Raw genomic sequence first — 15,052 nt, 5'->3', positions numbered from 1 at the left:
CGAAGGAGGGAAGCCACGAGCCACTCGTGAGTGCTCACAAACGTTCGGCAAACCACAAGGTCACGTTCACGTTCTGGCTCAGCCCCGACCAGAGCGTTTGCTGAAGGTGATGAGGCCACATGGCAGTGCCCTCCAGGGGAAGGAGGAGGTGATTCCGGGGCCCATTCACATGTGGTTTCAAGCCCCGATGCAGCAGGAGGGTGAAGGGAGCAGAGCCATAAGCCGTGCTCATAGCCGATTCTGGGAGGAGGAAGCTGCTATTCAATATGGCGCCCCAGCCCACCCGTAGGGTCTGAGCCCAGACCCGGGAGTACCGTGTCATCGGCCCTCAGAGCATGTGCCCGAGGTCCTCGGGAGACGTCTCCCAGAGTCAGTGTCGATGCTGGGCCGACGGGGGCTTCTGCGTGAGGGGCCACCACCCTGGTAAGCTGCAGAGCAGCTGGGAAGGAGGGTCCCCAGCAGGAGCGGGAACGAGACGGGTCCGGTGCGAAGAGAGAGCCGGAAAACGTGGGCGGTCAGGTTCAGTTCCCAGCCTGGACACGAGGGGCTCGTGGTGCTTCCTTGTTGACAAAAGGGATCGTCACGATACCTCCCCAAAGGGTGATTACAAGGTGCTCCCGAGAGGCAGACGGGACGTGTCGCACATCCGATTCTTCAGCAGTGCTCCGACCTTCTGGTCCAGACCTTGTTCTTATGGATAGCTTCTAGAATCTTCTAACGGGGCCAACTCCTAAACACAGATTTATCCCACCCCCTAGAACTGCAACCGGGGAGGGCACAGCTAGCTCTGGCCGGGCACTCACCGTCCTTCATCCGGTCGCAAGCCTGTACCCTGGAGATCTACCACTGGATTCCGGAAGTCCATTCCACCGGGAACCCCACAAAGCCTCCTCCCTGGGGGTCGGTGCATCTACCGAGGGTCCCGACGGGCTCTGGCAGCCCTTTGGCATGTGACACCCCCGAACCGTGCCGGGGCGGCTCATCCGGGTACACTCCCAGTAGGGAGGCAGGAGTTAAGAACGGGGCGTCCTGCAGCTGAGGTCTGAACTGCCCAGCTCTGTGGCCTTCGGGCGACCGGAATGTGGCTGCCTCTGGAGGCTGTGGTCAGGGATGGGCAGTGGCCATTCACGCCACCTTCTCACCTGTTCTCATCAGACCGTCCGGTCCTTTATCTCAGCAACTAAGACGCCATTTGCCTGGCAGTGACTTGGCCTTGCCGGGTCCTCAAGCGGGGAGCCCCGTTTATGCATGAGCCGGGTCACTGGAAGTCACGTGTGCATGCCTTTGCCTTCCATAAACTGACTCATCAATGGCTCCAAGTGATGATTTTGGATGGATTTTGTCCATTTGTCACTGGAGGCGTGTCACTGGGGGGCATCCCTCATCGTGGTTCAATGGGCACAATTCTGCAGAGAAAGGACCACGCCATCGTCCCGGATTTACGGGACAGGGACGCAACGCCTTGGAAAGCAGAGGGGCCGCCAGGCAGGCGCCGTCCCTCCCTCCATCCACAGGGCGGGCCGGTCATGGGGACGGTCAGTTTCAGGTGTCAGCCTGACCAGACTGCAGCACCCAGATAGCCGCAGGCACTCGGCCGGGGGCTGCTGGGAAGGCGTTCTGTAGACACAGTTCCCGGCACCTGCAACCAGCTCTCTGAGTAAAGGAGACTTTCCTCGCCGGTGTGGGTGAGGCCCCTCCCATCGGCGAACAGCAGAACAGGCTCCATGAAGACACTTTGCCTCAAGACTGCCGCCTGAGCTCCTGCCCGCGGCTCTAGCCTGCCAGCTGCCCCGCGGATCCCACACTTGCCAGCCCCCACAAAAGCCTGAGCCAATTCCTTAAAGGGCCTCTCTTAACATGTACATGTATCTGTGTCCGCCCATATCCACGAACCTCTGTCTATCCCACGGAGGGGTTGGTCGCCAGCGGTGGCTCCCGGCAGGGGACCGCACGGCCGAGCCCTGTGGCCTCCAGGTCACACGGCTGGGCCTTGACACTGGGGACAGAGAGGCAGTGGCATACGTTCCTTCTGAGCCAGAGGCCCCTACGGCCCTTGAGAGTGATGAGGCCACAGCCGGGCAGAAAAGACACATCAAGCCGCCGAAGTTACGGGCTCGTTATGGCAGCGGACATCACCCCACCTAATGCATCTGCCGACGAGTCCCCATCCTTAAGAAGCCTGCACCCCAGAAGCATGGGGGAGGGACGTGCACATAACTCCAGGATCTCCCTGCCGCTCTGCCAGGCAGGGTATCACAGGGCAGGGCGCCAGGAGTTCCAAAGAACAGGTCACGGCCCAGCCTGGTGACCCCCTCCCCGTGCGCTCCCGGGTGCTGAGATGACGGTGTTTTTATGTACGTCGGGGAGGATGATTCCTTACTCCTCGGGCTGGATGAGATACCACGAAGGAAAGCTTATTGGAAACTTCGACGTGGCAGAAACACACAGTCCTAAGAAAGAAGAACCGAGCTTCAGAAGAGCAAGCACTTCCCATGTTGAAGATACAGCTACCGACCTCTCCACGGCACTGAGCCAAAGGTGTCTCAGCGAACCAGCCAAGGTCCTGGGGCCACCACGTCACTCTGCTGGTGGCTGCCAGCAGCCCCTAACGTTTGTCGCTGGGTGACGGGAAATCAGTCGGTCGAGCTCAGGCATAAGGTGCCCTGAACGGCTTTCCCATGTTGTGGGTTCCTTGAATCGTTCACCTATTTCATTCAATGCGTGTGAGCGGGATTTGCGGGCTAAATACTCACTTTACAACAAAGAGATGCGGGGCTCCCCAAAGGGGGAGAACGCCCCAAACCAGACTGACTTTGTACAGAACGAGCCTGTGGGGTGGAAACTTGTGCAAAGTACTGTGTCTGGATTCCGTGTATATTCCAGGTCAGCTCGCTGTCAATATGTAACAATGGCAGGGCTGGGGGGTGGGGAGGGGCTACAAAAAGGGCTAATTATGAAAGAAAACCATCACTAAGTGGGACTTCATTTAAAATTTTAAAAACTTCCTATTTCTTAAAGACGCAGCTAGAAAATGAAAAGTCAAGTCCTAGGCTCTGAAGAGTACTGGCAACACATACGTGACGGAGGGCTGACAGCAGAGAACACAAAGAAAACCAGGAGCAGGAAGCAGAGCAGTGAAAACTGGACAAAGACAGGGCTCCCGGGGGGCTCAGCCAGCGGAGCCTCCGACCTCGGCTCAGGTCATCTTGCGTTTGCGAGTTCCAGCCTCACGTTGGGCTCTGTGGTGAGTGTGGAGCCCGTCTGGGATTCTCTCTCTCCCTCCCTCTCTCTCTGCCCCTCCCCCGCTGGCACACTTGCGCGCGCGCGTGCGCGCGCTCTCTCTCTCTCTCTCAAAATAAATAAATAAACATTTTAAAAAGTTATATAAAAACGGACAAAGACACACCCTGATACTTTGGAAGACGCTGACTGCTGTGGGCAAACGCACGGGAGACACTTACGCACAGGAACGTTCTGTGGCACCTGCCGTGTGGCACAGGCAGTGTGGTGCCCTCCGCACCCACAGAACAGCCGCAGTGCCGAGACAGGTCGGCGCACGCGTCGGCAAAGAAGTGGGGCCGCGGAGCCCTCGCTTGGCGGAGCACCGAGAGGCAGGGCAGCGGGGAGGGCCGTCTGCACGTTTCCTATAAAGTGACACGTGCTCCTGTCTTGTGACCTGGCAGGTGCACAGCCGGAGATTTCCCCGGGGGAGGGGAACACGTGTCCAAAGAAAGGCGCATGCAGAAACCTCCCTATGAGCCCAAACCGAGAAGCAACCCAAATGCCCGTTGCTGGGAGCACGGACAAAGAAAGTATGGCACAGAGTACGCCTCGGTGACGAGAATGGACGGACCGTGGTCCCTGCAGCAGCGTGGCTGAACGTGAGAGCGCTCGGCTGCCAGGAGCCTAGCCCAGAAGGGCCTGCCACAGGGTGCCCGTCTCTGCGAGGTTCAGCCGGTTATGCCGGCCTCTGCTGGCAGAGCCCTGATGGGGGAGGGGCTGGGGTGGCCGGAAAGCCCCCAGAAGAGAATGTGCTGGGTCGTGAAAATGTACCCCAAGTGTGGTCACAGACACAGGGATATACATTTGTCAAAACGCACGGAACTACGCTTATACCCGCTGTGGTTCGCTGCACGTAAATCATACCTCCAGAAAAGAAATCTGTGAAAAAGGACCCATCGTGCTAAGTCACAAGCTCAGAAAGCCCAGGGCACACGGGACCCGGCGGGAGTCGCATCAGAACCTCCCGGCCCCCAAATCCAGCTCAGACCCTGCTCTCCGTGCCACCGCCCTCCATCCCAGGTGACAGGATGCCTTCCCCCTCCGACCCATAGCCTACGTCACAGCACAGCTACTGGGCTCATAATTCCCCATCCTCGGTGGGCACAGGGGGGCCCCCAGAGACACTCCAGCCTTAATCCCTGGCACCTGTGAGTAGTGACCTTGCGTGGAAAAGGGAGAAGGAAGTTGCAAATCAGCTTACCCTCGCCTGAACGACCCGGGGGGACCCAATCTGACCACACACATCCTAAGGTGGGGAAGAGGTGGGAGAGGGTCGGAGAAATGCGGGGTAAGGGGCCTGGCCCACACTCCGAGGCTGGCCGGAGGGGGCCACAAGCCAAGCATGCTGTGGCCTCCAGAACCTGGAGAAAACAGGGAGGTGCGTTCTCCCCTCGAGCTTCTGGAAAAGGCCGGCGGCCCTGCTGATGCTGGGATTGTGGCCCCGTGAGACCCACCCCAGACTCCTCACCTCTGGACCCACAAGATAACGAAGTTTCGGTGTCTGTGGTAATCTGTCACAGTGCAATTTGCTCCAGCTCCTAAGATCCTTACAGACAACGTGACCCATGTTTAGTCTCGGGCTCAGCCCCGCAAGCGGTCCGGGCCAGGGGGGCTCAGGAAACGTGCCCAGGGTGCCTGTTGCCGGTCCAGGGTCTGGCGCAGTCGTGCGGGAGTCAGGGACCCGCTTCCAAAGTTCTCCAGGCCCTGCGCGCAACCCCCAGGATTGGCTGGAGCCCCAGGGTGTTGAACGGCGGGCTGGGCGTCGGCCTGGGCGGAGAACACGGCTTTATCAAAAGGACACCAACCTGCAGAGCCTTGCGGGAGCAAGGAGCATCCTTCTAGGAACGTCCACCACACCCGACAGCTTCCCCGCGGTAAACGCACACCCACAGCCCCCGGGAAGCCGTTCCAGAGGGACCACCAGCCTGGACACGCTGCACGGCCCTCACCCGCCCTGTGGGCATCTTATCCAGGCGAAGCGGGGCAGCGCTGGCAGGCGGGCAGAGAAGGAGCAGGAGAGGGGAGGACGGCTGGATTCCCCTCCCCGTCAGGAGGGAAGTTAGACCGGGAGGATGGGGGCATTCGGCCTCCTGGAAGGGGAGTCGCGCTCGTAGGCTGTGGTCTTGCCCTTCACAGACCAGAGGGGCTGGGCGGGCCATTTGCAGGACAGGATGCGGGTGGGCTGGGGGCCGTAGGCACTGCCTGGAGGTCCGACTGGTACCAGGGGCTCGGTGGACGCATCACCACCCCCAGGAAAGCCAGCTGCCCCTCCCAGCCGCCTTCCCCACTGGAGCACCTGGCAGCCTCACCTTCCAAGCTTAAGGTCAGGCTGCCTCCTACCTCAACACCCCTACAATACAGCGAACGTCGTGATCGCCCCCCCCCCACCGGTGTTGGAACCCGAGCAGAGACCGAACAGTGGGAAGCTTAGCACAAACAGACGGCCCTCTGAGACCAAAGTTCTTGGAGAGCTGGGTGTCCCCGAGCGGCTGTAAAGCCAGCCACGTGTCGGGGGACCCGGCGGATCGGGAGACACCGCCGCGCTTTCCAGAGCACGTGTCCTCAGAACGCCTCGTTTCCCGGCCACGCTGGCCCCGGTGCAGGGGCTCCCTGGGGAGCGCGTGGGCTGGGAAGCTGCTCGGGACGGGGGCCACCGGCCCGCACGATGGACGCAGCCAAGCCACTGGCCGCAGAGCAAACGCGGCTGCTTCGGACGTGTGTGCGACGTGCCCGGGACTCGGCCAAGGGCCGGCAGAGCACACGCGGCCCCGGCTCCTCGCGGACGACGGCTAATGCTTCGCTCTCCCCAGCAGCCAGCAGATGTGTGCCCAACACCATTTTACACCAGCAATCACCTCTCAACGTTTTACTCAAGTCAATGTTTTGGCAATTGATTTCAACACGGTTTGCAGCAAAGGCTATATCTGGAGTTCTGAGAGACAGGGAAATGATTTTCCGTCGCGAGCCCCAACCTCTCCCGAGTGGTTTTCATCGAAACATCAAACTGTGTGGTTCTACGGGGGGGGGGGGGGGGGGGGGGCGCACGGAGGGCCTTTCAGGAAAGGCGAGCTGCCCATTCATGACGTCCACATGAGAGACAGATATAACCAGGCTGCAGGACTCACTCAACCCACGAAAGCCCTTTTCCGAAGCTGAAACCAACGATCCAAGGTTTCTGGAACGTGTACTGAACAGCCCCTTAACTAAATGCTTCCGCACTGTCTTGCAACCTATTTCTGGTTTGGACAAAGCCCAGAGGAATTGAATCAACCTCTTTCGATGACACAGAGGAATCCTTGCTGTGAAACTCGGCCTTTCTCTGTAGCCAGGCACCAGCCGGTTCTCAGCGCACGCCCCGCGCGCCCAATGGGTCGCCCGGGGCCCGAGGGGCGGTGAAGGGTGGTGCCCGCCTTACCTGCCTGGCTGTCCTTGGGCCGGCACTGCACCTCTTCTACGCACTCGGCAGGGAACCATCCGATGTGGCCGCGGGCGCTGCCTTCCCAGAAGCCTCCCTCGCCGATGCTCAGCACTAGAGACAAGAAGGGGAAGCCGTTAGCGGGTGGGCTCGGGGGCCCGGGACAGAGCCGTGCCAGCGCCCTCGGCCAGGTCTACACAGCCGTCCACGAGGGGACCTCGAGGGGACCGTCGAGAAGACGGTGCTGAGGGTGTGAACACCAGACTGCCCAGGTCTCCTCTCCCCTTAGGCCTGGGGGACCTAATGCAATCTGAGACCACGAGTCCCATGGCTACTTTGTCCCCTCTCTTGGTGTCCCAGTTGAGATGGGAGAAGGGAACTGCAAGCCCCCGCCATCAACGATGTCAGGTGGAAAAAGTGGGGGGACAGGTCACCTCCACAGACAGAAGGAACAATGAGGTCACGTCTGCCCCTTCCGAGCTGGGGGAGGGGGGTCCAAAGGTCTGGGTCTGCCTGATCTTTTTTTTTTTTTTTAATCTTTTATTTATTTTTGAGACAGAGAGAGAGAGAGAGAGAAGAGCATGAGCGGGGAAGGGGCAGAGAGAGAGGGAGACACAGAATCTGAAACAGGCTCCAGGCTCCGAGGCATCAGCACAGAGCCCGATGCAGGCTCGAACTCACAAACTGTGAGATCACGACCTGAGCCCAAGTTGGACGCTTATCCGACCGAGCCACCCAGGCGCCCCTGCCTGATCTTTTAAACCAGTTTTGGGAGGTCCCTGTGCAGCAGGAGCTGGCCGAGCAGCGGGGGGCTGTCCCCTGACCCCGTGTTCCGTGCGGCCTCGAGGCGAGGAGCACTGGAGGCGGAGGGCGCCAGCCGGAGCCCCGTGCCTCCGGCGGGCCAGCCGGTCAGGGAAGGGCCTGTTGATCACGCGGGTGCAGGCAGGGAGCGGGGCTCGCCGATCCCCTTAGAGAGAAGGGGTGGTGGGCCTGCCCGTGGGGGCCACTCTGCCAGTGAAATGCGGACACGAGCAGCTTCAAACGTTTTGTCGCATGCTGACGCCGGCCCCTCACGCCCCAGGCAGCCAGCTGGCCGGGACCCACACTCCAGAGGGGCCCCGCGGATGGAGCACTGCCTGGCGGCAGCGGGAGGCCCGGCACCTGCCCCTGTGCTGGCAGCCCGAAGCCACACGCCTAGGTCACACCTTGTCTGCGTGGCACGCAGAAAAGCTTCTCACCCCCAGGCCTGGGCTTCCCGATCTGTCAGAGCAGGACAACGCCCCCAGAGCTCCGCGTGCGACGCAGAGGCTCGTGATCCCGTGCTCCCTGCCCATCCGTCTCCAGTCTCCCCACCACAGAGTCAGGGAAGACACGCCACAGTTTCATGGACACCACGTCATGCTTCCGAGTGTGTTCCTTTTATCCCGAGACCCACGGGAAGGGGCAGAGGCTGACGGAGAAACGGCAGGGTGCGTGGATAGGGGGAGGCGGGGAGGCGAGCACTGGCTGGTGGTCCTCTTGGCAGGGGGCAGGTGGAGGGTACAGGCGGGACGCTGGGTCCCATCTGGAGCGTCTGCTGGGTTTCAGGCCTTGCACACGGCCGGCCCTCTGCCCTTAAGGAGCTGCGAGCGAGTCCCGCAACCGTGTCGGCCAGACCATCGGCCACACGTCTGGGCTTGCGCCCCGGGGACTGTGTCCGCCCACCATCTCAGGGTGCACTTGTCCCCAGGTAGGAGAGGGTGTTCCTTGTAAGCAAGCAGGGAGCTGGGCTGGGCTCACCCATAAACTGCTGATTCAAGTTACTGAAAAGTAGACACTTTGCACCCTGAGAACAGAGTATCCACTCGCCCTCTATAAGCCCACGCGCTCCCGAGGCCACAGCTGAAGCATGGCGGTTGGAGAAGGTTCTGGTCTAGCTGTCCGCTACCTGGCTGCTATTCCGGGCGGGCCTCTCCCCTCCAGAGACACACGGCCCTGCCTTGTACATTGGAAAAGAATACTGTCGGTTCTAGATGAGCTGGGCCGTTACCGGGCTTGGGAGGGACTGTCACTGAGTGAGTCCCCACCCCCTTCTGCCATGCACCTGCCTGGGTCATCGAGGAAGGATCTACCTGAGTGTCCAGGAGCGAGCCCCTGGGCTGGGACAGCCTGAGTGACAGGGCCCCCCATTCTGCATCAAGCCCCCTGATTAGAACGTCGCTGTAGGCCATCTGAATTTCAAGCCATCCTGGGCTTTCCTTCACATAGTATCCCAAGGGGCATCACAGCAGGCACACCCCTGTTCCCGGGCACCCACACTTAGGGAGAGGTATGCAAAAGATGCTTTCCCAGGTGCACAGGCTTCGTGGTCCACTGGGAATAGTAAGATCCACCCTCCACGGCTGAGGGTCAGGAGCCGGGGGCGTATCCACAGGACCCCAGGGCCTTCCCGCCTACTGCCGGGACCCGACCAGCCGCCAGCCGGGCAGCCAGGATGCAGGGGCTGCTCACAAGACCAGGCCACACAGTGTGGCTGGAGGGAAGGGGGCCCAGGCCCAGCATAACGGGCGCTAGGGCAACTGTCAGTGGCCTGCATGGCCCGCCCAGCTGCCTTTAGAACAGAAGTCCTTTGCATTCGCCCTTTGAGGCGCGAGTCTGGGAACTGATCTCTGTTCTCCACGGGAAATGAGTCCGGCTCCCCACACACCCTGCTCTCCTGCAGCGAGGGCTGGGTCCCAGTCTGGGGCGAGGCCCCTGGAAACACAGAGAGGGGCGGATCCCCTCACACCACTGCCCACAGGGCTCCTGCCCAGCGGGGGACCCCTCGGCGGCTTGGGTCCACCCCTCTGCCCCGAGCCGCCTTCCCGCTGCCCCTGGGCTGTGAGGCTCCAACTCCTCCCCGGCCTCCCTTCATCCGGCTGCAGACTTGGGGTCTCCTCGGATTCCGTCTCTCACTGCCGCCCCCACGGCCCCCACTCCCCTGACCCGAGCCCTGTGCCCTGTCTGCCCTTCTGTTTCCCGTCCCGCGTACAAGGAGACACAGTAAATCTGCCTCTCGTCTCTCCAAGACTGGGTCGAGAGCACGAACACGGGTACAGGTGAGCAGAGCTGGAGGTCGGAGCGGACACAGCGGGAGGGGTGGGACCAGCGTGGCTCCCAGTCCAGACCAAGTAGACCTGGGTCCTGGGCCCCTGGTGACCAGCTGGGGGAAGACTGGGAGGTCTTTACCGGAGTTACAGCTGCTACGAGGTTCACGTGCAGAAACGCATGTGACGTGCCCAGTGCTGTGCGGAGTAAACAGTAGGCGCTCAGGGATAGGGGTCTCCACCTCCACCTACTCTGTTATCGTCTCCGATGCGTGGAGACAGACGCAAAGCTCCCAGATACGAAGCGACCTGCCGGTGGTCACCTGCCGGCCCAGGCTGAAGCCCCGCGTGCGTCTGGGGTGCAGAGCGCCATGGAAACACATGGAATCAAAGGAAGGCTGGGGCTTGGGCCGACGGCTTAGCCGACCTCAGAGTTGGGCCGGCCAGGGAGTCCCAGATGGTGTGTTGGGGGCCACGGGGTAGGTAGGGTGGGGTGCACACAGACACAGTAAGAGCAGGCCATAAGGGGCGGTGCTCTGTCTTCACACCGGCCGCCAGCCCCCCCGGATTCGCGCATCACCCAACGGTATTCAGGCAAGGGCTCCTGGACGGGGCAAGTCCCAGGGGCCTGGCCTGCCCAGCTTTCTCAGAAGAGGGCCTGTTCCCAGAGGTGCCCCCACCAGGCCGGGGGAAAGGGGAGGGGCGCGTCCCTGGGGCACCTCCAGGACCCCCCCCCCCCGCAGCCGCGGCGCAGGGGATCCGCGAGGGAGCGGCACGGCCGAGGCGGCAGTGTGGACCCCCAGGCACTCAGCAAAATCACTTCTGTCGCCTTCTGTCTGGGGCCCCGTGTGATCGCCACGGCAGAGCCACCAGCCAGCCCGTCCGCAGAAGCCGCGTCCTTGTCACGGGGATAGCGGGAATCCGCTTGCTCCTAGGGGACAAAGTTGACCCTGCGACACGTTCTGGGGCTAAGATTCAAAGTTGCGGCTTGTGTGAACCTCTACGTTTGTGACTGGAATGTTTATAATTTGAGAGCTGACAAGAATCCTGCCCCAGACAGGGACGGTGCAGGGACTTCCGCCTACAGGTGTGATGGACAAGGCCCTGCCGGCCACCAGGGAAGGCGGCCACAAACCCCGGGTTCGGAGGGGAAGGTGCCCGAATGGGCGGGGAGGCACACGGGCCCGGCCTGCGGGAGGGAAGCTGGACCAGAGAGCCCGCTCCGCGGCCCGGAGCCTGCGAGTCCCAAGGGAAGGAGCCCGAGAGGGGCCGGCAGACCGGACCGCCCCATCCCTGAGCCATGTGCAGGGCGTCGAGCAGCTCAGCGGGGCGCCAGACCTGAGCCGGCCTGTCACCGAGGCCACCCAGCCAAACAGAAGAAAACTCAGTGAAGTCAGAATCCCCACAACTAAGCCGCCTGATGTCCACAACGCAACAGAAGGTCACCAGACACATCAAGACCTGCTAGGACAAAGCCCGTCCTCACAAGGAGAGGAAACCAAGCAAGGCCAGCCCGAGATGGCCCGGACGGGGGACTCACAGACTGGGACTTCCGTGTGCCGACTGGACCACTCCAGTGTCCTAGAACAGTACACGCTCTCGGGGAGCAAGAAACCCCAACAGGGCAAGGGGAGGTCTTGCGTGAAAAGAAACGACAGAAACAATACACGTGGAAACTCTGGAGTTTAACGTGCAATTTCCAACATTAGAAAAAATTCACGAGATGGCCTTAACAGCGAAGGGAACGTTTCAGAGAAAAGAGTTTTGGGAAAAGATCAACAGACGTGATCTAAGGTGAGGAAAAGTGCCAGAAACAAAATGAACAGAGCTCCGGGGACTTGTACGGGCTACCAGATGGCCAAGTTTACGTGCAGCTGGACGACCAGGCAGGGCCATGAGAGAAGAGGGCTTCACCTGTCACCAGACACTTGCAAAAGCCAGCTGAGGTCAGCCGGATTAGCACAGGGCACAGAAGAGGGCGCCGGGTTGTGACCTGGGGGGGGCAGGCAGGACTTGGCCCCGGCCGGCCGACCTCTAAGGGGCACACTGTCTGTCACCTGCCACGCATCTTCTGAAGGCCTGTCCTCAGATGACAGGGCTAGGCTACGGCTCCTGCCAACCTCCTGCTCATGCCCTCATTACACCCGTCTTCCTGAAAGACTTTCCATACCTCCTCTCCCTGTTCGGAAACCATCGCTGGCTCCCTAGGACCCCGGCCACAAAGTCTAACCCCTTGGCCCCGCATTCATGGAGCCCTTCAATTCTCTTCGACCACATTTCCCAGGATTCTGCTTGGGGGATACTTCCTTCCAACCTGGAGGGCTTCCTTCCCAGGAACACCATCGGCCCCAGGCTGTGGCTCCTGCTGGACCATCTACCTAGACACCCCAAATCCCAACAAGACATGTCCAAATATGACCTGTGACGGGTCCTCCTCCCATGCCGCTTTTTAAAATTTTGTTTAATGTTTATTTTTGAAAGAGAAACAGATCATGAGTAGGGAAGGGGCAGAGAGAGAAGGAGACACAGAATCCGAAGCAGGCTCCAGGCTCCGAGCCGTCAGCACAGAGCCCGACGTGGGGCTCGAACTCACGGACCGTGAGATCACGACCTGAGCCGAAGTCAGATGCTCAACCGACTGAGCCCCCCCAGGTGTCCCCCTCCACGCCGCTTCTTCCTGGGGCCCTCAGGGGTTTTCTAGGTAGAAAGGACGTCTGCCCCCCTCCCTGCACTTTCTGCAATGGAATCTCATTCTAGACGTGTGCGTGCTGCTCCCTAACAGGCATCAGGGATGCCACAGCTATGTCCCCCCAGAACGACTGGCGAGCGACACTCTGTTCCCCGTTCTGCCTTCCCAGGGCTCTGTATGTGCCCCCAGGCACCTACACCCCAACGTGGGGTCCACTGAGGCCAACGGGGCCCCGGCCTGACCCAGCCCCAGCAGCAGGGTGGACACTGACCTTTGACCCTGTCGCCGCGGTGAAGGGGGATCTCGCCGTCGACCTGGGGGTGGTATGGCTTGACGACGACAAAGAGCCTCCCCGGCACTGCACTGTAGAGCTTCCGCTTGGGCTCTGGGTACTCGAAGGCAGACAGTGTGTCCTTGTTCGCTCCAGGCGGGAAAGCCGGCCTGAGAGGGAGGGGACAGAGGGAGAGGGTCAGGGCCTGAGACAGCACACGTCACACTCCAGGCCCGCAGCCCATCCATTCGTCACAAACACTGTGCCGCTCAAGCGGTCACATAGGAGCCCCCGGTTCTAGATGAGGCGAAGACGTGAAAAGGCCCGGGGGCAGCGTTCGTGGTTAAGAGAACGGTAATTCCAGCAATTCCGCTTCTGGGAATAAACCCCAAAGAACTGAAAGCAGGGCCCCAAACACACGTTTGCACGCCCTGTCCACAGCGCCACTGCTCATGACGCTGAAAGATGGAAACGACCGAGTGCCCAGCAAGTACAAACAGATAAACAGTGCGGCCCGTCCACACAGCAGACTAACACCCAGCCTCAGAAAGGAAGGACGTTCCCATGTCTGCTACACCATGGATGGACCTTGCGGACGTCACGTTCAGTGAAAGAAGCCAGTCAGAAAAGGCAGGCGACCCTGACGTGATTCCATCGAAAGCAGGTGCCTGGAGTATCAAATCCCTAAGTAGGATGGTGGGCTGGGGGTCAGTGTCTCATGGGGACAGCGTAGACGGTGGGTGCTGTGGCCAGGGGAGGGGCTGGGGGTCCGTGTTCACGGGGACGGAGCCTCCACCTGGGAAGACGGACAGTTCTGGAGACGGAGCGTGGGGACGGCCGTATAACAGCGTGAACGCACTCAGAGCCGTGGAACTGTGCGAACACAGGTGAGATCGCAAACTGTATGTGATGTGCACTTTAACACAATCTTTTAGAAAAATAAAAATAAAGGACTGCAGCGAGGCAGAAATCGGGGCAGACCCTGGTTCTCTGGCATGTTATCAGGTTTGCCGTGCGGGCACCAGCCACTCCAGGTGCGGAAACACCAGCACCTTCCGTGAGAGCTCTCAGGATGACACTCGTGGCCGCTCCCGGAAGCCCTGCTCACAAGATGTCTCACAAGAAGAGGGCCCCTCCTTTCGTGCTGTACGTTATTTCACAAAGAGCGTACGTTTCCAGGTCGACGTCCAGGCCGGATGGTGAGAAACACCCCGCCCGCCCCAACAGGGGGGCTATGCGTGCGTGGGAGGCGCGTTCACAGAGAAACACGCTGAGGGGCTTCTGTCACGACGTCCCCGCACCCCCGTGATGGGTGGCCAAAGCCGGCCACTTCTGGGCAGCGGAAAGAGAGCACGCCCACCCTCGTTCTTATGGGTGACAACACGAGGTGTCCTTGAGCCGTCTTCCCAGGACGGGGTCTTTAGGAAGAGCATACACACAAGGTCGAAGCCGGGCAGGGATTTCTAACTGGGGAGCCACACCTGAGTCTCAGGAGGGGCCGACGCGTGTCACAAATTCACGTCCCCAGCAGTGGGGCCCCACTCAACTATGGATACCGTGGCCCCTGAGCCCGCGGAGGGGGCCTCAAGCTTTCTACGAGGAGGACGTTCGCACGGGCAGGGGTGGGGGGCTGCCGTCAAACAGCCTCGCAAGGAGAATGTCAGAAGCTGACGGGACCGCTCACGCTGGGGGGTTAATGTGATCCTCCATGTTTCTTTGAGTGGTCCTTACCCATACCTGCACCCCTGATAAATGGCACACGCTTTGCTTCGTGCTCATAGAAGTTCACCGAGCAGGGCAGCACTATGTTCTGGGCCCGCGACTCAGTCATCGTCGTGACTGAGCGTGGGCTGCGGGGGGGCCGTGTGTCCCCAGGGATGCGATTTCTCCCACGGAGCCTTCGTTGACCAAGTTCAAGCCACAGATGGAGGTCACCGAATCCTGGGGGCGCAGGTGCCCCTGTGAACTTGGGTACCACCAGGTGCCCCTGCCCAGTGGGCTCTCATCACCTCCTCAGTTACCCTCTCACTGCCTGGCCAGCTACAGATCAATGTGTCTGCACAAGAAAATCCACCTCGGGGTTCCTCTCAAAGACCCAGACGTTCCTTCTGACGGATGTCATTTATCCCCAGGCATGCCAGGAGCCCTGAGAGGAGTGACTTCTGCAAAAGACATGTCGTGGGCACCCCCCCCCCCCCACACACACACATTTTGGTCCAAGGTAACAGCTTGGCAAGGCAGAGGACTCACAGAGAGGAGGGATAACTTGGGTCACCTGGCAGTCATGCGAAAGAATTCGGGAAAGCCAGAATAGCTGGGCCTTGTTCCCA

General features: G+C 60.6%; 1 protein-coding gene across 14 annotated transcripts in view; it reads right to left on the bottom strand.

Moving 5' to 3' along the window:
• SHANK2 (SH3 and multiple ankyrin repeat domains 2) overlaps positions 1–15,052 on the bottom strand; it is a 500,122-nt gene that overhangs the window by 255,569 nt on the left and 229,501 nt on the right. For all 14 annotated transcript variants that reach the window (XM_053202783.1, XM_053202784.1, XM_027045494.2 and 11 more), the window contains 2 exons: positions 12,723–12,892; positions 6,698–6,811 (listed from right to left, as the gene is read on the bottom strand). In XM_053202783.1, the coding sequence (XP_053058758.1) occupies positions 6,698–6,811; positions 12,723–12,892 (284 nt within the window). The remainder of the gene's footprint in view (positions 1–6,697; positions 6,812–12,722; positions 12,893–15,052) is intronic.

The sequence above is a fragment of the Acinonyx jubatus genome, chromosome D1 (genome assembly GCF_027475565.1).
Source record: "Acinonyx jubatus isolate Ajub_Pintada_27869175 chromosome D1, VMU_Ajub_asm_v1.0, whole genome shotgun sequence".
Lineage (NCBI taxonomy): Eukaryota > Metazoa > Chordata > Mammalia > Carnivora > Felidae > Acinonyx > Acinonyx jubatus.
The sequence above is the reverse complement of the archived record's forward strand: the minus strand, read 5'-3'. Positions and strand labels throughout refer to the sequence as shown.